We start from the raw sequence: 25262 nt of genomic DNA on the forward strand, positions 1-25262 counted from the left end.
GTTATTTTCTTGCCAGATCTCTTCCATTTTCCTCAAAATCTCAGTTTTGAACTCTTCCATAGCTTGTGAGGAGTTTTCCTTATTTGAGGAGGGTCCGGATGCTTGTTTGTTCTCCTCCTCTGTTTGCTCGGTTGTCTGGATTTTCTCTGTGTAAAAGTTGTCGAGTGTTAAAGACTTCTTTTTCTTGTTGTTACTCTTTCTCTTCTGAACTTCCTGAGACTGGGTAGCCATCATTAGCCCAGCAGCTTCTCAGGTTTATCCTCGCGATCAGGGTCTGTCCGCGGTCATGCCCCCTGGTGAACCCCCTTGCTTGATCCTCTGCCGGAGGTTTCTTTACAAGTCTCAGGGCGCTGCTTCCACATTCGTATACCCGTCTGCACTGGTTCCCCACTCAGGGTTTCAGAGCTTTAGCTTGTAGCTGTGTCTGCCTCCACCCACACCTCCGCCCGTGCCTGCGCTCTGAACCCGCACTCTGCGCCCTGCGTCCGCTCTCGGAGCCCTGCTCCCGCACTCAAATTTTGTGTGCGTTCGTTAGCTTTTGGGGGTCCTAAATCTTGCTGCTCTCAGGAACAGGCCCTGGAGCTGCCAATGACACGATGGGTGCCCCAAACTTGCTCTATTTCTTTTTAGCTGGCTTCGGCGCTAAAGGTGTTGTGTGTGGAGGGGGTGAGGGTGGGGTGTTTGCTCAGCCCACGATTTAGTGAGAGCTGTTTCACCCCTTTATAGCATGGAAATGCCTCGATTCCACGTACCTTCCACGCTGTGCCCTGTTGTGGGGTTCCTCCGTTCATCTGGACTTGTTTTTATGTCCCCTTGAGTAGTTTTGTGTGTTTCCGTCAGGAGAGGTTAAGAGCTGCTTCTTATTCTGCTGCCATCTTAACCCGGAACCTCCCCAGTTTCATTTTTTAAGTTCCTCTCTTCAGTAAATTTGTATGCCTCTTTACAATTTGACCTGGTTTTTAAAGTATTATTTTCTTCTATATTTTTGGTGTCTCTTACTAAGCTTTTAACTCTTTTTTTCATATATTTCTTGCATTGCTCATATTTCTTTTTTTTTAAGAATATTTTTCCATAGTTACATGACTCATGTTTTTTCTCACCCCTCTTGCCTACCCCCTCCCAGAGCCAACAGGCAATTCCACTGGTTTGTACATGTCTTATTACTCAAAACCTATTTCCATAATATTCATATGTGTAATAATCTTTTAAAAAGCACAACCCCAAATCATATACTTATGTAGGAGGTGATAATGATATGTTTTTCTTTTGCATTTCTACTCCCATACATCTTTCTCTAGATGTGGTTAGCATTCTTTTTCATAAGTCCCACGGGATTGTTCTTGATTCGTTGCTATTAGTAGCAGAGTCTGTTACATGTGACAGTTCCACAATGTTTTACTTTCTGTGTACAATGTTCTCCTGGCTCTGCTCATTTCACTCTGCATCAGTTCATTGAGGTCTTTCCAGTTCATATAGAAATCAATAGGTTCATAATTCCTTATAGCACAATCACCATCATATACCACAATTTGTTTAACCGTTCCCCAATTGTGGGATATCACCTCATTTTCCAATTTTTTGCCACCCCAAAAAGCACAGCTATAAATATTTTTGTACAAACATTTTTATCTCTTTGTGGGTACAAACCCAGTAGTGATATAGCTGGATTAAAGGGCATGGTATCTTTTAAAGCCCTTTGTGGTACAGTTTCAAATTGCCTTCCAGAATCGTTAGATCCATTCACAACTCCACCATTAGTGTGCCAATTTTACCATATCCCCTCCACCATTTATTATTTTCCTTTACTGTCATTTGGCCAATCTGCTAGATGTGAGGTGGCAACTCAGAGTTCTTTTGATTTGCATTTCTCTAATCAGGAGGGATTTAGAACACTTTCTCATGTGATTATTGATAGTTTTGATTTCTTCATTTGAAAATTGTCTATTCGTATCCCTTGACCATTTGTCAGTTGGGGAGTGGCTTAATTTCTTGTAAATTTGACTTAGTTCCTTATACGTTTGGGAAATTAGACCTTTGTCAGAACTTTGTTATAAAATTTCCCCCCATTTTGTTGCTTCCCTTCTAATTTTGGTTGCGTTAGTTTTGTTTGTACAAACACTTTTTAACTTACTATAATCAAAATTATTCATTTTATATCTTGTAATGTTCTCTATCTCTTACTTGGTCTCAAATTCCTTCCTTTCCCACAGATCTGGCAGGTCTACTATACTATGTTCACCTAATTTATTTAGGATTTCACTCTTTGTATGGAAGTCATTTACCTATTTTGAATTTATTTTTGTATAGTGTGTAAGATGTTGATCTAAACCTAATATTTCCCATACTGTTTTCCAATTTTCCCAGTAATTTTTGTCAAATAGTGAGTTCTTGTTCCAAAAGCTAGGATCTTTGGGTTTACTGAACACTAGCTTGCTGAGGTCATTCACCCCTAGTCTATTCTATTAATGCACCCTTCTCTCTCTTAGCCAGTACCATATTGTTTTGATGATCACTGCTTTGTAGTACAGTTTAAGATCTGGTTCTGGTAGGCCTCATCCTTCATATTTTTTCCATTATTTCCCCTGGTATTCTTGATCATTTTTTCTTCCAGATGAACTTTGTTATAATTTTTTCTAATTCTGTGAAAAAAGTTTTTTGGTAGTTTGATAGGTATGGTACTGAATAAGTAAATTAGTTTAAGTAGGATTGTTATTTTTATTATAATTAGCTCATCCTACCCATGAGCAATTAGTGTTTTCCCAATTGTTTAGATCTAGTTTTATTTGTGTGAAAAGTATTTTGTAGTTGTGTTCCTATGATTCCTGAGTTTATCTTGGCATATAAATTTTCAAATATTATATATTGTCTAGAGTGATTTTAAACGGAGTTTCTCTTTCTATTGCTGCTGAGTCTTGTTGGAAATATGTAGAAATACTGATGATTTATGTGGGTTTATATTGTATCCTGCAACTTTGCTAAAGTTATTCATTATTTCCACTAGCTTTTTAGTTGATTTTCTGGGATTTTCTAAGTAAACCATCATATCATCTGCAAAGAGTGATAGTTTCCTCATTGCCTCCTTTAACACCTTCAATTTCTTTTTCTTCTCTAATTGCTACCACTAGCATATCTAGTATAATATTAAATAATAGTGGTGATAATGGGCATCTTTGCTTCACTCCTGATCTTATTGGGAAGGTTCCTAACTTATCCCCTTGGCAGATGATACTTGCTGATGGTTTAAAATAAATACTACTTATTATTTTTAGGAAAGGCCCTTTTCTTCCTATACTTTCTAGTGTTTTCAATAGGAATGGGTGTTGTATTTTTTCAAAGGCTTTTTCTGCACTATTGAGATAATCATGTGATTTCCGTTAGTTTGGTTATTGATATGGTCAATTATGTGGATGGTTTTCCTAATGTTAAACCAGCCTTGCATTCCTGGTATAAACATCACCTGGCCATAGTGAATGATCCTTGTGATAACTTGCTGTAGTCTCTTTGCTAGTATTTTTTTTTTAAGATTTTTGCATCTATATTCATTAAGAAGATTGGTCTTTAGTTTTCTTTCTCTGTTTTTGTTCTTCCTGGCTTGGGAATCAGTACCATATTTCTATCATAAAAAGAATTTGATAAAGCCCCCTTCTTTGCTTATTTTGTCAAATAGTTTATGTAGTATTTGGATTAGTTGTTCTTTAAATGTTTGATAGAATTCACTTGTGAATTTATCTGGCCCTGGGGATTTTTCCTTAGGGAGTTCCTTGATGGCTTGTTCAATTTCTTTTTCTGAGATGGGATTATGTAAGTATTCTATTTCTTGTTTCATTAATGTAGGCAATTTATATTTTTGTAAATATTTGCACATTTCACCTAGATTGTCATATTTATTGCCATATAATTGGGCACAAAAGCTCTTAACACTTGCCTTAATTTCCTCTTCATTAGAGGTGAAATAACCCTTTTCCTTTTTGATACTGTTAATTTGATTCTCTTCTTTATTTTTTTTATTAGATTAACTGGTACTTAGTTTTATTTGTTTTTTCAAAGAACCAGCTTCTGGTCTTATTTATTAGTTCAATAGTTCTTTACTTCCGATTTTATTAATTTCTCCTTCAACTTTTAGAATTTCCCATTTGGTTTTTATCTGGGGATTTAAAATTTGTTCTCTTTCTAATTTTGTAAGTTGAAAGCCCAATTCATTGATCTCCTCTCTCTCTATTTTGTTGATATAGGCATTCAGGGATATAAAATTTCCCCTGAGTACTGCTTTGGCTAGTATGGTTTTACTATCTATTCCTCCTGAAGCTCCTTTAGTTTCTCCTTAGAAAATATGGATTCTATAATGAATAAATTTTTTTAAAAATCTGGATGCTATACCATTTGGTGCATAAATGTTTAGTATTGATATTACTTTATTGTTTATAAAACTATTAGTTAGATATAATTTCTTTCCTTATCTCTTTTAATCAGATCAATTTTTACTTTAGCTTTGTCTGATATCATGATTGCTACTCCTGCTTTTTTTTACTTTAGATAATGCATAATAAATTCTGCTCCAGCCTTTTACCATTAATATGCGCATCACCCTTCCTCAGATGTGTTTCCTGTAAACAGCATATAGTAGGATTCTGGTTTTTAATCCACTCTGCTATCTGCTTCTGTTTTATGGGTGAGTTCATGCCATTTACATTCACAGTTAAGTTAACTAACTGTGTTTTGCCCTCCATATTATTTTCCTCCTTTTGAATCCTGCTCTATTCCCTTTCACTCCATTCCTTCTCACTAGTGTTTTGCTTTTTATTACCTCCCCACCCTCCACTTCCCCTGCCTTCCAATACCACTCCTTCCCTTGTCTTATTTTCCTTCTACTTTTCTGTAGGGTAAGATAGAATTCTATACCACAATGAGTATATTTGTTTTTTCCTCTCTGAGCCAGTTACAATGAGAGTAAAGTTTAAGCATTGCCTGTCACCACCCTCATCCTCCCCTCCCTGTAATAATTTTTCATACTTCTTTATGTTATATAATAATGTTATATAATTTACCCCATTCTATCTCTGCCTTCCCTTTTCTCTCTTAATGAGTCCCTTAAATTTTCTTTTTCTTATTTACCCTTTTAGGCCTCTCTTGGAGTAAAAAGGGGTTTTTATTGGGTAAATATTAAAAAGTTGGTTGCCAGGGGATTGAATAATTATCAGTCCCCAATTAAAGATTAACCTCAAGTTTAAATGACTTTTATGTAAATTTATTTACAAATGAGAAGAGGAAGTAGAAATAAGGAAATAAGAGAGAGGATAAGATAGGATAAATAATCTAACACAGTAGGTAATTTGCTCTAATCCCCTAGTTCAATCCAGGTAGATCTAATTAACCTTCAGCCAAGGGAAATCCAGCCTTGATCCCAAGGCCGGGAAGCCAGAGGCCCAAAGGACCTGGAAGGTGAACAAAGCAAAAGCTTCAGCCACAGAGTCTCTATAAAAAGGAAGTTACTTAAGAGAAGTTCAGGAAGATTCAGTCTTAACACTCACCACATGGAACAGTCTCACCACCTCCAGACCTCCTCCAAGTCCAGTCACGAACCAGAAGAGTTCCTTAGGTCCTGTTCACAAACCAGAAGAGAGAGACCCAGCTGACTGAGGTCTCTTTTTAAAGGTGCCTCTTTTGAATCACTTCCTGTGGCCTCCTCTTAGTTTACATGTCCAATCATAACAAACACTTTTCTTAGGACTGCTTGGGAGGCAGTCAGTAAATTCTGATTTGTTAGTCTAGCACACGTGGGTTACAGACCACCCAATTTGTGAGTAAAATGGAGATGTTTTCACCTTTGGTGATTAAATCTAAAGATATGCAGGGTAGATTTAATCTTATTATCACAGTTTGGGCTTCAAATTTTTTGTTTAGATCTGGCTTATTTCTCAGGGATGCTTGAAATCTTCTGTCTTCTTGAATATTCAACTCCCCCCCCCCCGTAAGAATATACTTAGTTTTGCTGGATAGGCGACTCTGGATTATAAACCTAGATCTTTTGCCTTCTTGAAGATCATATTCGATGCCTTCTGATCCTTTAATGTGGAAACCCTTAAGTCCTGTGTGATCCTGATTGTAGCTCCATGGTATTTAAATTGTTTTTTTCCTGGCTGCTTACAGTATTTTCTCTTTGCCTTGAGGGCTCTTGAATTTGGCAGTTTATATTCCTAGAAGTTTTTATTTGGGGATTTCTTTCCAGAGGTGATCTGTGGATTCTTTCAATTTCTATTTTATTTTCTTTTTTGAGAATATCTGGGCAATTTTCTTGGATAATTTCTTGTATTATGATGTCCAAGATTTTTTTTTATTATGGCTTTCAGGTACTCTAATAATTCTTATATTGTCTTTCCTGGATCTGTTTTCTTCTTTTTCTTCATTATTTTTATTTCATTTGATTGTTTTTTGATTTCTCATGAAATCATTAGTTTTTAATTGCTCAATTCTAATTTTTAAGACCTGATTTTCCTCTTTCAACTTTTGGGTTTCCTTTTTCATTGCTTTCATTTCCCTTCCCCACTTTTCCTCTGCCTTTCTTAATTGGTTTTTGAAGTCCTTTTTGAGCTCTTTTAGAATCTGTGTCCAATCCATATTTTTCTTTTGGTCTTTGTGTGTGTTTGCTTTACTTTCATTGTACCCTTCTATGTCTATACCTTGCTCTTTGTCTTCATAAAAATTCATTATAGTTAGGTGCTTTTTTGTTGTCTTCTCATTTTCATACCTTTTTATAGGTGAGCTCTGCTCTCTGGGAGGTTAGGGTTCCCTCTTATGCTTCAGTCCTTCCTTGATGCTACCTACCCTTAGCTTTTTTTCTGGACTTGTGTCAGTTTCAGTTCTTTAAAGATTTCCTTATGGCCTGTGGGCTAAGAGCTCTGAAAGCCACCTCCCACTGCTGATTCAGTTAATCCTTGTGATTCTGATAGTTGAATTTCTCATCTCAAGCTTGGGCTTAAGCTTTTGGTCTCACTCTATGCTTGATCAGGTTAGGGACTACTCAAATACTAACCTCAGGCTTAGGTCTTTTGTTCTTACTTTGAGCTTTATTTTTTCAGGCACACAGTAGATTGCTTTGTCCTGGGGCTCCACCTTGAGCTTTTGGCAAGAGGATCAAGAGGGATCTCTGCTTTGGGTCTACCAACTATCGCAAACTGGGGTCTATGTCCTTGCCATAGACCCAGACTGAGACTCATGGCTTCGCTCTGGATCCACACATATCAGGCTGCTTCAGCACAGACTGCTCTGGGCTGAAATTCCAGACCTCACTCTAGGTTTGGAATTTCAAGGGATGTGGGTTGGTTGGACCTCTGTTTTTCCAGGCAGGGTCTCGGGGTCTGGATGTTGGCTTGGTCTCAGGTTTAGAACATGGCATAACAGATGTGGGATGGGGGCACGTGGGGCTCGCTCTTGCCTTCTTCCTTACACCTTGCTTTAGTCTCCTGCTATCTGTGTTCCCCTCTCACCCCAGTGCCACAGATGTTCTCTGCCTACCTTTTATGTTTTTCTCTTCTTGAAAGTTGTTTTACTCTGTCTCCTTGTTGGTTATTTGGTTTGTGGGGTTCTTTTAAGATTGATTGGAGAGGATTCTCATGGTGACTTTTGAGCTTCTCTCCTATAATCCTCCTTCTACCTCTCTTATTTGATTTTTTTTAAAAATCCTTTTCAAGCTCTTCCAGGAATTCTTTTTGGGCATAATACCACTTTTTCTTTGATGCTTTACTTTTAGTTTTTAGGACTTTGTTGTCATCCGAGTTTGTGGTTTGATCTTCCATGTCACCAGGGTTAACTATCTCTTGTCTAAGAGCTATGTAAGCCACCATTGGCTGATTCACTAAATGTCAGAAAAATATGGTTTAAAATCTTGCCTCTGACACTTACTAGCCATGTAATCACTTAAACTCTACAAGCCTCCATTTCCTTATCTGTAAAATGGAGTTAATAATACCTGCAGTAGGGGGCAGCTGGGTAGCTCAGTGGATTGAGAACCAGGCCTAGAGATGGAAGATCCTAGATTCAAATCTAGCCTCAGATACTTCCCAGCTATGTGACCTGGGCAAGTCACCTGACCCCCTTTGCCTAGCCCTTACCACTCTTCTGCCTTGGAACCAATATACAATATTGATTCCAAGATGGAATGTAAGAGTTTAAAATAATAATAATAATAATAATAATAATAATAATATCTGTAGTACCTACCTCCTAGGACTGTGACATCAGATAAGAATGAACATAAAGTCCTCTGCAGACTTTAAAGTACTATATAGATGTCAATAGTTATTCTTTCTAATAAAGGTTGTACCTGATCCTTTATTCTGGGATGGATATTTAATACAGCCACAGTATTTGAGATTCCTCAGGAAGGAAAGGGAAAGAAAATGAAATAAAGTTACAGCACCCACCACTCCTGCTTCTGCTGCCATTCCTGCTCCTGCTCCAGTTCCCATTCCCATTCTCACTGCCCCATGCCTTCTCTATAGGTCAGCACATTAATCGAGTATATATTACTGGTATAAAAGAAAATATTCCATATGTTACCAACCCACCTATAGTAGCATCCTTCTCTACATGTTTCTTGGATCAGCTCTTATTTCTACTGCTAAATCAATTCTTATCACAGAAGTGTAGTAAGGCAGACATCCACTGGAACTGGTAGTTTCCCTTTCTTCTCTATAAATACCCCTCCCCAGCTAAAAACACTTGGACATAGTGGAAGGACATCATAATTATTCACAAAGCAGTTCAACTGCCTCCTGCACAGCAATATTGTGTCACTAGTTACAATACTCATACCATATTTTCCATTCTTGGTGATTCTCCTATCAAAGTGTCTATTGTATTTGTTCCCTTATTTCTGTTCCAAATAGCTCTTCCTGTCTTCCTTCTTATTTGGTGCTATCCTTCACACCATGCCAGATTATTCTCCCTCATGAAGAGATCTGATTATTTCACTTTTCTCAGAGTTTTCAGGGGCTCCCTACTGGCTACCAAGTAAAATTCATATTTCTTTGCCTGGCATTCAGGGTTATCCCAAAGGTTGCTCTATCTTACCTTTTCCAGCTTTGTGTCAATACTACTCTAATATATATATATATGTATATATATACACTGTGATGTTATATATATATGCACATATATATATATACTGTGTTCCAAATAAACAAGGTCATTCTCTGTCACCTACACATACCTTACTTACTTGTCTCTAGCTTTTAATTAGTTTTATACCCTCAAAGAACTCATTCCCAGAAATACTGTTCCCCAGAAACATCCTTTAAAATATAATCATATGCCACCTCTTCCAGGAAAGCCTTCCCTGCCTGTCCTTCTATCAGTAATCCTTCTTTCTTTTACAACTAACATAACACTTTTTTACACATCTGTATTTTTATGTAATGTATTTAATATTCTAGTTCTTCAAGTATGTATCATCTTCCTCTAAGATTGAGAATCCTTCAAGAGCAAGGATTATAACCTATCTAAGCTTTGTACTCACCCCTATGCCTTAACACAATGTTCTGCTATAATAGGAACTTAGTAAATATTTGTTGAATTGGGCGGGGGTCTGGATACTGGTAAAGACTGACCAATCATAATAATGTTTATTCCATTTATTTCTTACATCTGATTTTTCTTCCTCCCTTAGCTAATCTATTTTTCAAAGAGCCTACTCCTTCATTGATATTTTATACCATCTATTTTGCCTTGTTAGTTATCATGTTCTTTGTTATTGTTGTTTATTCTTCATTTCAAAGAATAGTGATGATATCAAAGGGTAAGGTCTTGACTTGCTTGTTAATTAGATTTAAAGGAGGTAGAATTGCAATCATCTTCCTCACTCTCTCTTCCAAAGTAATGGAAAGTCCAGTGGCAAGGCAAAAGTCAAAATGACTAACAATGGCCTAGGATATAGTAGATAACTTTGATGTCTTTGATATCTGACCGAACTCTATGCTCTATAGCACTTGCTTCAGCTACTTTCATGGCCATTGGAACAAATTATCCCCATCCACCCATTCCACTGGGGAACATCTTCATATGCTTGGGATAGACATCTCCCTAACTCACTGACAGGTCTGAGACCTGTCAGTTATCTTTATCCTGATTTAGCCAGTCTGTCAAGATGGTTTACTTGGGTGTGGTTGCTGATCATGGTACAGCTTCTTGTTGTTAAGTGACAACTACATATGGGAACTTATCCTCAGATGAAAATTAGTGAGAAACACATATACTGGTAGAAAAAAACATTTAATCATTAACTCATTCAGTGTATCCTTCTGGGAATGAGTTCATACTCCCTGTACAGAGGACTAAGTCATTTTTCAGTAGTATCCAATTTTTCTGACCCCATTTTGGGTCTTCTTGGCAAAGATACTGGAGTGGCTTGCCATGGCCTTCACTAGCACATTTCATAGATACATAGAAAAGGGAGATGAAAAGTAAAAAGAATAGTTTTGTTCACTTTTCCTTGCATATATATGTATATGTACATATATATATATATACATATATACAATCAGGGAAGTAGGTAGAAGCAACTTGTTTAAAAACTGACATGTTTCTGTGCCTCTTCTATTTGTATTTCTGTACACCCACATACATATTCCTATATACATACTCATAAGCACACATAAGAAATTCATGTTCTTCTTTAGCACCAGCTAGGAGTACTTCTCTACGATGCTTCTTAGGATCATTGCCCAGCGTGGTATGTGTGTGTGTGTGTGTGTTTGTGTGTGTGTGCACAAAGCATAAGTATACCAGGATAGGCTTTGTGTGGCGATAAGAGATTGATAGTGAATTTCCCTTTGAGCATGGAGTCCCTAACCGGCTAGTGAGAAACAAGCAGAGCAAATCTGACTCAGATATACACACCTTCATTTTTTTAGACACTAACTTTTTTTTTAACCCTTAACTTCTGTGAATTGACTTATAGGTGGAAGAATGGTAAGGGTAGGCAATGGGGTCAAGTGACTTGCCCAGGGTCACACAGCTGGAAAGTGTCTGAGGCCGGATTTGAACCTAGGACCTCCCATCTCTAGGCCTGGCTCTCAATCCACTGAGCTACCCAGCTGCCCCTAGACACTAACTTTTTGTCTTGGAATTGGCACTAAGTAGGATGAGGCAATTGAGGTTGACTTGCCCGTAGTCGCACAGCTAGCATGTGTCCATGTAGCTGCCTACATATACACCTTTAGACCCTACTTTCTTCCATTCTTCCTTAAGCAAATCATAAACCACTTTGGAGATTCTCGCAATAAAAATTTCCATTCTCTCTTCATAGAGAGTTTTTTCTTAATTTAACTCTGTCATATCTTTTTATTAATTGCATTTGAATCCTCTTTTGTTTATACATTTTTTTCTGTGGATTTCCTATGAGATTTTGTCCTGTGAGAGTTTTTTATTTCTCCTATCTTTTCTTTATTGTTATTATTTTATTTTAAGATGCATGTATCTTTCTTCTGAGGTAGTACAGGAAAGCTGGGCCACATCACAACCCCTTTCTCTACCAGCTTGCTAAAATTTCCCTCACTTTCTGTTCTTTTCTCAATTTCATCATTCTGCTTTTTGCTAATCCCAATGATGTTTAGCCGTCCTATAATGTTTTCCTTCAGTAAACATTAAATTCAAGAAAAAAAAAATATTGTGGCATGGGGGTGATTGAATTCTCAAAGATACTGCCCCAAGGTTAAGTTCTATAAGGTTCTATCAAACTAGAAAGACTTTGTGTATTAGCCTGGCAATAGACTCTTTAATCAACCTAGCTAGATTCAGTCTTATCACCAGGTTGGTTGAGTGGTAACAAATTTTTCAGCCATAACTCGTAAAAACCATTTAAGTCATAGATACCTTGTAACCAGAATCAGTGGAGGGGTGCACACATACCAATGAAATCACAGATTCTTGAAGTATTAAAGTAGGTTCATTCAGAATTTCTTCTGAAAATCTCTTCAGGAGAATTAAAATATTATTTTATTTAGGGTTCATTTATTTATTTATTTGGTCACTGCAGCTTCTCACTCAGCATTCCTTGGAGATCTAGGTACTGCAAATTGTTGGAATTTTTCTTTTGTTTTTCTTATACTACAGGATTTAATCATGTTTTTCTCATTTTGTTAATTATGTCTAAGATTAGTTTTATTTTTCATTTTGTTTCTAGAGATTTTGTTACATTCGGGCATTTCTCTAAATTTTTATTGAGCTGTTTTAAAAGACTTCCTTCTCTCACATTTACTCACTCTACTATCTTCTTTGGAACCTTGGAGCAGGATTTTCTATCCCACACTAATCAGAGTTCTCTCTTCCTTTCTCCTCAGTGTAGAGATAATACGATTGGGCAACAGCTTTTATATCAACTGGGATCGAAAAATGTTTTACATCCCAAAAAACACACCAGCCCAAGCCCGAACCACAACTCTGAATGAGGAACTAGGCCAGATCCAATATGTTTTCTCTGACAAGACGGGGACATTGACTCAGAATATCATGATTTTCTACAAGTGCTCCATTAATGGGCGATCATATGGTATACAATCTTATTTCTATTAGAATCTTTTTGTTTACAATTTTGTAGTCTGGTATGATAAAATCTGGTATGATATAAATATTCTTCATAAATCATTGAATCCTAAAATTAGTAAATTTAAATGTTTCAATTGCTGCAAAAAAACTGTAGCTCTACCTTTAACTTTTTTAACATGGCAGAGAACACATCACTATAGCTATTCTCTGAATTCCTTCATGGACTAAGTCATGGGGAAAACTAATGAAAGGGAAGAGTAGGGGAAGGTAGAAAGATGATCAGCTGTGGCTTTTATAATTATTCCAAATCCCTGAAGCTATAGTATATACATATGTATGTTTTATGGTTCCTACCTGTGAATTTCTATGAACAGTGAGCCTTTCAGAAGGAAGAAAAAGACCTTATTTAAAAAAAAAAAAGACAAAAGAATAACCACAAATCAGAGCATCCAATATTTTCTTGTGTTCCTACCTATCTAAATCTTATGCTGATCACCTCTGATGGATTCTTTTTGGACAAAATATTTTCACATTTTGAGAGAGAGAAGTACTTTAGTTAAGTTAATGTCCCAAACAAAGGTTGAATAATATTCTTATATTACCTAACTTTCACATTTTTATGAAGATCAAATAAGATAATGTAAATTAAATACTTTGCAAACTTTAAGACTCTATGTGAATATTGTTAAGGCTGATGAAGATGTAGGAAGCATGACAATAATGAATGTATGGCCCATCTTTCATATCAAGAATATCCATACCACCTAATTAGTCATAATAATTATTCTGACCTTTACATAGTACTTTATGGTTTGAAAATATCATAAATACATTATTTATTATTAGATCTTTATAACTTTTTGAAGTAGATACTAGAGGTGCTATTATCTCAAAATAATTTTAAACATAAGAAAACTGAGACTCTAGGTGACCCTCATCAGAGATGATTCATCCATGGTCATACAACGAGGTGTCAGAAATGATATTTGAACTCGAGTTCTTCTGATTCCAAATCCATGCTCTTCCACTATACTAGCCTGCCTCTCAGGAAAATAATAACTGACACTTACACTACATTTTGAAATTTGATGTAAAGTGCTAGGTGGTATAGGACAGCTAGGCGGCATAGTGGGTAGAATTCTGGGCCTTGAATCAGGAAGACTTATCTTCCCGAGTTCAAATCTGGCCTCAATCACTAGCTGTGTGACACTGGGCAAATCACTTAACCCTGTTTATTACTTCGGTTTCCTAATCTGTAAAAAGAGCTAAAGAAGAAATGTCAAACCACCCTAGTATCTTTGTCAAGAAAACCCTAAATGGGTTCACAAAGAGTCAGACATAACTGAAAAATGAACAAAAGTGCCTTACATACATTGTCTTATATGAGCCTTAACATAACCCATGACTACAGTTGTTATTATCCCTATTTTATAGTGCCCATAGTTACATAGCTTATGAAAAAATGACAAAAGAATATGTATCAGAGGCCAGATTTAAACACAATTCATTACTTCAAGTCCAGCATTCTAGTATCTATGCCAAATTGCAAACACTCCTGCCTTCCTTAAGGATCTAAATCACTGATTAATTCGATATACTAATCCTATTTAGATTTCTGTTGTCCTGGTATCTTCACTCATTGTGCAGTTACTAACTTAAACTTGCTAAGTGAGGAAATCATAAAATGATAAAGTTAGAACAAACCTTGGAAGCTATCCCAGAGTATACCTACATTTTCTCTAAATCATCCCTTAGAAGTAGTCTCATGCTTGCTCTGCAGGGCAACTAACAAACTTCCTATTGTACCACCTTTTTCCCAGTTGTCTGGGTCCCAGTTTTACTCACCTCTTCTCATTAATGACCAGGGTTTAGGAAAGAAGGAAAATGAAAAAATTCATTGTTGGTTTTTAAGGGAAGCTTAAGTCTGAACCAAAGACTTGAAGATTTGGGGATGAAGGAGTCCTGAGCAAGGACCTTCAGGTTCTCTTTTAGACTTGTTTACTCTCCCCTAGCCAGTTTGCAAAACATTATCACTTGATTTTTTAGTAGAATCTTGGGCTGACTTGCAAGATCTTTGGCATATGACTCTGGGTTAGAATGACTTCAAGGTCTATTTTCCAACAGGTGATGTCTACAGTATGACTGGACAAAAGATGGAAATCACAGAGGTAAGAGAAAACATCATGGTTCCTTGAGAAATTTATTTGCAAATTTCAAAACCTGTGCCAATGTACTACAAAATTACACCCTGATGTAAGCCTGCTCCCCGAAATGGGTACGTGTCCAAATACATGATATGAGCATGTATTTGGCTCCCATGACTCAGGCCTATATACCCCTGATGTTGGATCCCATGATAGGGTTTGGGTCCCACTAATCCCTACCCTCAAAACTCCTGTGGCCTGAGCATATACATCCAACTTTAGGAAAGGCTAGTCATTAGAAGAGAGACTAGTTGTTTCAGGTTATTTCTTGTAACTAGGTTTCATGGAAGAATGAGCTTGTTCCTCCCTTGCTGGACCCTGTGTGTTCAGGCAATAGAATTTGTTTCAGATTCCTTCTCTCCCAGTATTGCCCAACTGGTTGAAAACTTATTTGGAAAGAAGTATAAGAAAATAAAAGAAGAATGCAAGATCAGAAATAAGAAGGGAGAAAATAAGAGGTTGATATTTGACTTCAAGTCAATAAATACTGTGCCCAGTAGATAAAAAGGGGGGAAAAAAAGAGAAAAAGTGCCTTCTTCCACCGGTTATGATCTAGGGAGATAAGAATCATTCCTATGAAAGAGATAAATAACAATAAAAAGTAATATGTTATTAAGTGCCCAAGTAAGTAGCATAAAGATGTTAGAGATATGAAATACACCATTCTGTGGATCAAAGTAGTCAAGAAAGGCTTTATGAAAGGAGGAGGTAAAATATGACCTATGTCTTAAGAGAGAAATAAGATTTGAACAGGTCAGGAAGGGAGATCATTCCAGATGGGAAAAAAACATGAGAAAAGACACAATGATAAAAATAAAAAGGGAACCTAATCTATTTAATAGGGGAAGGCATTGAAATTATTGGAAAGAAAGAACAAATTAACAAATATTTTATGAAATACCTACTAGATCCCTCATCCTCAGGCTCTAATGGGAAAGTCTGCACCTACACAAATAGGAAAGTATGTTATTCTGTACTATAAATCCAAAGTAAAATAGGAATTCAAAGAATAAGAATAATTTTTTCTTGGGGGAAAAATCAGAAAACACTTTATGGAGAATAAACCAATTCTTAATGGATAAATACACTTATAATGAGTGAAGAGAAGGGGGAAAACATTCTTAAATCAGAGGTATCAAACTTGTTAGCCACAGGCTGCCTTCAGATTTCCTGAGTATGGCCTGAATAAGATTAAAATGTAACTAATAAATGTTTAATAAAATAAATAAAAGTACAATACAACCAATAATAGTCATTTGTACTCCCAAGAGGGATTATCCCCTTCTATTTGAGATTTACCCTATTGTTTTAAATAATGAGGAGAAAGACATGAACAAAAGCAAAGTCAAAAAAGTGTCAAATATACTCAGGAAGCAATAATAAGCACGTTAGCTGAAGTGTATAAGACTGAGGATGAAGATTAGAACCATATTTTTTGACAACTTTGTTTTCCAGGTTTGAGGAATTTTCCCTTTATTTGACTGGCAACAGAAGCCATTGAAGGATTCTGAATAGGAGGATAATATGGTCAAAACAGAGTTTAAGAATACTGATCTGATGACAGTAAACAGAATAGATTAGTGTAGGTGGGAAGAGGAGAGGGATTACTGGACCCACGAAGATCATTAAAATAGTACAAATGGAAGAACATAAGACCCTGGCTGAAACCAGTTCATGGTTGGTTGGTTGGTTAGTTGTCCTTCATACTGGAAGGGGAGCAAAATTACCTCACTGGTGATGTCTTTTGACTCTTGACAAAGAAAAAATTGGATTTAAATGAGGCTTAGATAAAGTCATCAGCATAACTCTCTCTTCCAGAGTTATTGAAGTCTAGTGACAAGACAAAAGTCAAAACAACTAGGAATGACCTTGGCATCTTTGATATCTAATCAAGCTAAATACTTCACACTGCTTTCATGACCACTGGAACAAACTGTTCTCGTTCACCCTCTGCTTTCACTGGGGGAAATATTCATGTGCTTAGAGTGTTTGAGGCCCTGATCCTGCTGAGGTTTTCCCATCTTCTGAGATGGTTTACTGGGGTGTGGTCATTGTGCATGCTTCAGCTTCTGGGAACCATAGATAAGAGTTGAGTGGCAGGTGGATTCCAAAGGTGGAAAGCAGCCCTGAAAAGGGCTCAGCAAGCCCTCACACCAAAAGTATGTCTTCCCTTAAGACCCCATACACTCCAGTGATTTGTAGTGGAAAAACAAAGAAGACACAGGTGACTAAGACCTTGTGAAAAATGAATCAACAGGATTTGATGCTTGATAAGTCCTGAGAATTGGGGGAAAGATAAAAGTCTATCATTGTATATTTATGCCTGGGATTGTCATTGTAAGAAATGTTGAAGAGGATGAAGAATTGGTTTGTGGAGAAAAGATGATTAATTCTGCTTAGGTCAGAGCAAGTTTGAGGCATTGATGGGAAGCAAGGATGCCCATTATTACTACCAATATTCAATATTGTGCTAGAAATTCTAGCTGTAGCAACAAGAGAAAAAGAAATTGAAGGAATTAGAACAGTCAATGAGGAAACTAAACTCACACTTTGTAGTTGATATGATGGTATACTTAAAGAATCAACTAAAAGATTAGTTGAAATAATCAACAACTTTAGCAAAGTTGCAGGATATAAAATAAACCCATATAAATCATCAGCATTTCTATATATTGCCAACAAAGCCTGGTAGTAAGAGATAGGGGAAAAATCCACTTAAATTAATTGTAGATAATATAAAATACTTGGGAGTCTATCCATCAAGACATACCTGGAACTGTGTGAACACAATTACAAAACATTTTTCACACAGATAAAGTCAGATCTAAACAATTGGAAAATTATTCATTGCTCAAGCTGAGTCAATAATAAAAATGACAATTCTACCTAAATCAATCTACTTATTCAGTGCCATACCAAACTGCCAATTTTATAGAGTTAGAAAAAATAATAAAATTCATCTGGAAGAACAAAAGGTCAAGAATATCACAGGAATCAATGAAAAAAATGTGAAGGAAGGTGGCCTAGCAGTACCAGAGTTCAATTGTATAACAAAGCAGTAATGTTCAAAACAACCTGGTTAAGAAATAGTGTTGGATCAGTAGAATAGATTAGGTATGTGATACTTAGTAATAAATGGCTAGAGCAAGTTAGTGAGTTTTTTGGTTTTTGTTTTATTAATAGAATTTTTTCCAGGTGTCTCAGTCCCTCCCTTCCCTCCCCACCCTGTAGAAAGTATCACCTGGTAAACAGATATGTATATATTGATTGTCTTTAACGTTTTCACCTCTCAGTTCATTCTCTGAACATGATTATTCACAAGTTATTCTTAAAATATTAAATCTGTCACTGTATATAATGTTCTCTTGGTTCTATTTGTTTCATTCTTCAATGTTTCATATAATTATTTCCAAGTTTTTAAAAAATAAATCTGTTCATCATTTCTTCACAGAGCAGTAGTATTCCATTACAATCATCTATCACGGTCTGTTTGACCATTCCCATTTGATGGACATCCCTTCAATTTCCAGTTCTTTGCCACCACAGAGAGAGCTACTATAAGTATTTCTGAACATATGATTCTTTTCCTTATTCCCTGATCTCCTTGGGAAATAGACCCAGCAATCAGATTGTTGGGTCTAAGAGTATGCACAGTTTTTATAGCTTTCTGGGTGCAATTCCAAATTGCTCTCCAAAATGTTTGAATTGATTCACTGCTGTACCAACAGTGTATCAGTATCCCAACTTTTCCACATCCCTCCAACATTTGTCATTTTGCCCTTCGTCATTTTAGCCAGTCTGATGGATGGGAGATGATACCTCAGAATTGTTTTGGTTTGAGTTTCCTGTGTTTTGAGCATTTTTTCATTTACCCATATATGGCTTTGAATCCTACATCCAAAATTGTCTGTTCCTATCTTTTGCCCATTTATCAACTGGGGGATGGCTCTTACTCTCATAAATTTTACAAAGTTCTCTATTTTAGATATGAGAATTCTGAGAGACTATGAAAATCCCCGCCCCCAATTTTCAGCTTTCCTTCTATCATGGCAACATTTGTTTTATATTGTAAAATTTAAAATGAATATACAATAGTAACTTTAAGAACTATATTTTATAAGATTTATTAATAATCACTAGAAGTAAAGGAATAAAAAAGTATTTATCTAACAAAATGAAAACACATGTCCATGGCTATTCTGCCTGTTCAAAAGTCCTGAATTCACAGTTGCCCTCATTCCCAGAGAAGAGCACTAGACATGGAAATACATCAAATTTATCTCCTGTCTACATCAGCACGTAACAACAGGAATTCAGTAGGCTCCTGTGTAATGTAGTTTTAAAGGTACAAGATTTCCAGTTACACAATATGTACAAAAACTTTTCAATTTAATGTATCAAAAATTATCAATTTTATATCTCCCAATGCTTTCCATCTCTTGTTTACTCATAAATTCATCTTCTATCCATAAATCTGATAAGTAAAATGTATCCTGTTCTTTTAATTTGCTTATAATACCTCCTTTAGTATTTAGATCATATATCCATTTTGATCTTGTCTTAACAAATGTGTAAAATAATGATCTTTACCTAGTTTCTGCCAAACTAGCTTCTAATTTTTCCAGCAATTTTTACCAATTAATGATTTCTTGTCCCAGTATCCTAGACCTATATTTTTGTTGAATACCAGGTTATTATAATCTTTTATTGTTGTTTTTTATATGTCTGTTCTATTCCACTGAGCTACCTTTCTTCTTAGCCAGTACCAGATAGTTTTGATAATTACTGCTTTATAAAAGTTTAAAATCCAGTACTGCTAGACTTCCTTCACATTTTTTCATTAATTCTTCTGAGTGTGTTTATCTTTTGTTCTTCTAAATGAAATGTTGTTTAGCTCAATAAGTCAATTTTTTGGTAATTCATTGGGAATATAAATTATATAATTAATTAATAAATAATTCTATTGGCTCTGCCCATGCATGAATAATTAATATTTCTCCAGTTATTTAGATCTGACTTTATTTGTATAAAAATGTTTTATATATGTTCATGTAGTTCCTGGGTTTGTCTTGGCAGATATACTCCCAGGTATTTTATTCTACCTGTGGCTATTTTAAATAGAGTATCCCTATCTCTTCTTGCTGTACTTTGTTAGTAGTATAGAAAAAGTTGATAATTTATGTAGGTTTATTTTATATTCTGCTACTTTATTAGAATTATTAATAGTTTCAACTAACTTTTTATTGAATTTCTAGGATTTCCCAATATACCATCATCTTATTATCTGCAAAAAAGAAATAATTTTTTTATCTCTTTGCCCATTCTGATTCCTTCAATTTCTTTTTATTAGTGATATTGCTAGCATTTCAAATACTGTGTTAAATAATATTAGTGATAATGGGCATCCTTGTTTCATTCCTGATCTTAATGGGAAGGCTTCTAACTTATTCCTATTACAAATAATGCTTGGTAATGTTTATAGGTAGATACTTTATATCATTTTGAGAAAAACTCCATTTATATTTATGCTTTTCAGTGGGTTTTTTTGGTTTTTTTTAATCTAAGCTTTTTTCTGCAACTATTAATAATATTATATATTTTTATTTACTTTTGTTACTAATTTAATCAGTTATGTTGATAGTCTTCCTTATATTCCTGCATTCCTGGTATGAACCCTGTTTGGTAACAATGTACAAGCTTTTTCATGTTTTGTTGCAGTCTCTTAAATAAAATAGTCTCCTATTTTATTTAGGATTTTTGCATCTATATTCATTAATGAAATTGGTTAATAGTTTTCTTTCTCTGTTTTTGCCCTTCCTGGTTTAGGTATCGATACCATATTAATTTCATAAAAGGAGTTTGGTACAGTTCCTTCTTTACCTATTATTTCAAATAATGTATGTAATATTGGAATTCATTGATCTTTAGATATTTAGTAAGATTCATCTGTGTATCCATCTGGCCCTGCTGGGATTTTTTTAAGTTCATTCACAATGTATTCAATTTCTTTTTCTAAAGTAGATATATTTAGATATTCTAAATTCCCTGATAATCTAAGCAGTTTATATTTTTGTAAGTATTCTTTCATTTCACTTACATTGTTAAATTTGTTGGCATGTAATTGAGCAAAATAACTCCCAATAGTTATTTTAATTTCATCTTTTTTGGTGATATATTCACTTTTTTCATCTTTAATGCTAGTGATTTGTTTTACTTCTTTCTTTTTTAAAAATTATGTTAACCAATGATTTATCTACTTTGTTGATTTTTTATGTGAGCCATACTCTTAACCTTTGGACCTAGGATTTTTTCAAGCAAGATGGCCTATAACAGAGGTCTGAGGATTTATGTTTAACTATAGACCCTTTTTTTATTTTAAAATATTTATTTAATTCATTAATTTAGAACATTTTTTTCCATGGCTGTAGGATTCACGTTCTGTCCCTCCTCTCCTCCTACCCTATCCCATAGCCGATACAGAGTTCCACTGGGTTTTACATGTGTCAGTAATCAAGAACTATTTCCATATTTTTGATATTTGTGGTAGGGTGCTCATTTTGAGTCAGTATCCCTAATTATATCCCCATCCTCCCATGTGATCAGGCAGTTGTTTTTCTTTTGTATTTCTACTCCCACAGTTCTTCCTCTGAATGTGGATAGCATTCTTTCTCAGAGGTCCCTCATAGTTGTCCTGGATCATTGCATTGTTGTTAATAGAGGAGTCTATTACATTTGATTTTATCACAGTGTATCTATCTCTGTGTATAATGTTCTCCTGGTTCTGCTTCTTTCACTCTGCATCAATTCCTTGAGGTTATTCCAGTTCACATGGAATTCCTCCAGTTCATTATTCCTTTGAGCACAATAGTATTCCAACACCAACAGATACCACAGTTTCTTCAACCATTCCCCAATTGAAGGGCATACCCTCGTTTTCCAAATTTTTGCCACCACAAAGAGTGCAGCTATAAATATTTGTGTACAAGTCTTCTTCCTTATGATCTCTTTGGGGTACAAATCCAGCAGTAGTATGGCTGGATCAAAGGTCAGGCGGTCTTTTAGTGCTCTTTGGGCATAGTTCCAAATTGCCATCCAGAATGGTTGGATCAATTCACAACTCCACCAGCAATGCATTAATGTCCCAATTTTGCCACATCCCCTCCAACATTTATTACTTTCCTTTGCTGTCATTTTAGTCAATTTGCTAGGTGTGAGGTGGTACCTAAGAGTTGTTTTGATTTGCATTTCTCTAATTATTAGAGATTTAGAGCACTTTTTCATGTGCTTATTGATAGTTTTGATTTCTTTATCTGAAAATGGCCTATTCATGTCCCTTGCCCATTTAGCAGTTGGGGAATGGTTTGATTTTTTTGTACAATTGATTTAGCTCCTTATAAATTTGAGTAATTAGACCTTTGTCAGAGGTTTTTGTTATAAAGATTTTTCCCCAGTTTGTTGCTTCCCCCTCTAATTTTGGTTGCATTGTTTTTATTTGTACAAAAACTTTTTTAATTTAATGTAATCAAAATTATTTATTTTACATTTTGTAATTTTTTTCTAACACTTGCTTGGTCTTAAAATTTTTCATATCCCAGTGATCTGACAAATATACTATTCTGTGTTCACCCAATTTGCTTATAATTTCCTTCTTTATATTCAAGTCATTCACCCATTCTGAGTTTATATTGGTGTAGGGTATGAGATGTTGATCTAAACCTAATCTCTCCCATATTATTTTCCAATTTTCCCAGCAGTTTTTGTCAAATAGTGGATTTTTGTCCCAAAAGCTTGACTCTAGGGGTTTATCATACACTGTCTTGCTGAGGTCACTTACCCCAAGCCTATTCCACTGACCCTCCCTTCTGTCTCTTAGCCAGTACCATATTGTTTTGATGACCACTGCTTTATAATACAGTTTAAGATCTGGTACTGCTAGGCCACCTTCCTTCACATTTTTTTCATTATTTCCCTTGATATTCTTGATCTTTTGTTCTTCCCAATGATCTTTGTTCTAGTTTTTTCTAATTCAGTAAAAAGTTTTTTGGTAGTTTGTAGGTATGGCACTAAATAAATAGATTAATTTGGGTAGGATGGTAATTTATATTATGTTATCTCGTTATTATGTTAGTGTTAGTAACATTAGCAATTAATGTTTTTCCAATTGTTTAGATCTAGTTTTATTTGTGTGCAAAGTGTTTTGTAGTTGTGTTCGTATAATTCCTGTGTATGTCTTGGCAGATAGATTCCTAATTATTTTATTTTGTCTAGGTTGATTTTAAATGGCAATTCTCTTTCCAACTCTTGCTGCTGTGATGTGTTGGAAATATATGGAAATGCTGATGATTTATGTGAGTTTATTTTGTATCCTGCAACTTTGCTAAAGTTGTTGATTATTTCTACAAGTTTCTTAGTTGATTCTCTAGGATTTTTTAAGTAGACCATCATATCATCTGCAAAGAGCGATAGCTTAGTCTCCTCATTGCCCAATTTAATACCTTCAATTTCTTTTTCTTCTCTAATTGCTATTCCTAGTGTTTTTAGTACAATATTAAATAATAGTGGTGATAATGGACATCCTTGTTTCACTCTTGATCTTATTGGGAAGGCTTCTAATTTATCTCCATTGCATATGATGCTTGCTGATGGTTTTAGATATATACTGTTTATTATTCTTAGGAAAGGCCCTTCTATTCCTATATTTTATGGTGTTTTCAATAGGAATGGGTGTTATATTTTGTCAAAGGCTTTTTCTGCATCTATTGAGATAATCATGTGATTTTTGTTGGTTTACTTGTTGATATGATCAATTATGTGGATGGTTTTCCTAATATTGAACCATCCTTGCATTCCTGGTATAAATCCCACCTGATCATAATGAATTATTCTCATGATCACTTGCTAGAGTCTTTTTGCTAGTATTCTATTTAAGATTTTTGCATCTATGTTCATTAAGGAGATCGGTCTGTAGTTTTCTTTCTCAGTTTTTAGTCTGCCTGGCTTTGGGATCAGTACTATATTAGTGTCATAAAAGGAATTTGGTAGAACTCCTTCTTTGCTTATTATGTCAAATAGTTTGTATAGTATTGTCATATAATATTGTTCTTTGAATGCTTGTGAATCCATCAGGCCCTGAGGATTTTTTCTTAGGGAGTTCTTTGATGGCTTGTTCAATTTTTTTTCTGATATGGGATTATTTATATATTCTATTTCTTCTGTTAATCTAGGCAATTTATATTTTTGTAGATATTTACTCATATCTCCTAGATTGTTGTATTTATTGCCATATAATTGGGTAAAATAGTTTTTAATGATTGCCTTAATTTCCTCTTCATTAGAGGTGAGGTCTCCCTTTTCATCTTTGATACTGTTAATTTGGTTTTCTTCTTTCTTTTTTTTAATAGATTGACCAGTACTTTGACTATTTTATCTGTTTTTTCAAAATACCAGCTTCTAATCTTATTTATTAATTCATTAGTTCTTTTATTTTCAATTTTATTAATTTCTCCTTTAATTTTTAGGATTTCTAATTTAGTTTTCATCTGGGGATTTTTAATTTGTTCACTTTCTAGTTTTTTTAAGTTGTATGCCCAATTCATTGACCTCTGCCCTCTCTAATTTGTTAATATATGCACTCAAAGATATAAATTTCCCCCTGAGTACAGCTTTGGCTGCATCCCATAGATTTTGGTAAGACGTCTCATCATTGTCATTCTCTTCAATGGAATTATTAATTGTTTCTATGATTTATTCTTTAACTGATTTTGGAGAATCATTATTTAATTTCCAATTAATTTTTGGTTTGCCTCTCCCTGTACCCTTGCTAATAATTATTTTCATTGCATTATGATCTGAAAAGATTGCATTTGTTATTTCTGCTTTTTTGCATTTGTTTGCTACATTTTTATGTCCCAGTACATGGTCAATTTTTGTGAATGTACCATGTGCTGCTGAAAAGAAAGTGTATTCCTTTTTGCCCCTATTTATTTTTCTCCATATATATATTAACTCCAATTTTTCTAAGATTTCATTCACTTCTCTTACCTCTTTCTTATTTATTTTTTTGGTTTGATTTATCTAGATCTGATAAAGGAAGGTTCAAGTCTCCCACTAGTATAGTTTTACTATCTATTTTCTCCTTAAGCTCCCCCAATTTCTCTTTATTTTAAAACCGTTACCTTCTGTCTTGGAGCCAATATTGGCTCCAAGGCAGAAGAGTGGTAAGGGTAGGCAGTGGGGGTCAAGTGACTTGCCCAGGGTCACACCGCTGGAAAGTGTCTGAGGCCGGATGTGAACCTAAGACCTCCCATCTCTAGGCCTGACTCTCAATCCATCCCCCAATTTCTCTTTAAAAAATTTGGATGCTATACCATTTGGTGCATACATGTTGAGTACTGATATTTTGTCGTTGTCTATACTGCCTTTTATCAGGATGTAATTACCTTCCCTCTTTTAACTAGATCTATTTTTACTTTGGCTTTGCAGATATCATGATTGCAATTCCTGCCTTCTTTTTTTTTT

General features: G+C 35.2%; 1 protein-coding gene across 1 annotated transcript in view; it reads left to right on the forward strand.

Moving 5' to 3' along the window:
• The window catches only part of LOC123249168 (phospholipid-transporting ATPase FetA-like), a 187612-nt gene that overhangs the window by 118619 nt on the left and 43731 nt on the right, over positions 1-25262 (forward strand). Inside the window, exons 14-15 of the mRNA XM_044678159.1 lie at positions 12336-12544; positions 14665-14708. Of these exons, the coding sequence (XP_044534094.1) occupies positions 12336-12544; positions 14665-14708 (253 nt within the window). The remainder of the gene's footprint in view (positions 1-12335; positions 12545-14664; positions 14709-25262) is intronic.

The sequence above is a fragment of the Gracilinanus agilis genome, chromosome 1 (assembly GCF_016433145.1).
Source record: "Gracilinanus agilis isolate LMUSP501 chromosome 1, AgileGrace, whole genome shotgun sequence".
Classification (NCBI taxonomy): Eukaryota; Metazoa; Chordata; class Mammalia; order Didelphimorphia; family Didelphidae; genus Gracilinanus; species Gracilinanus agilis.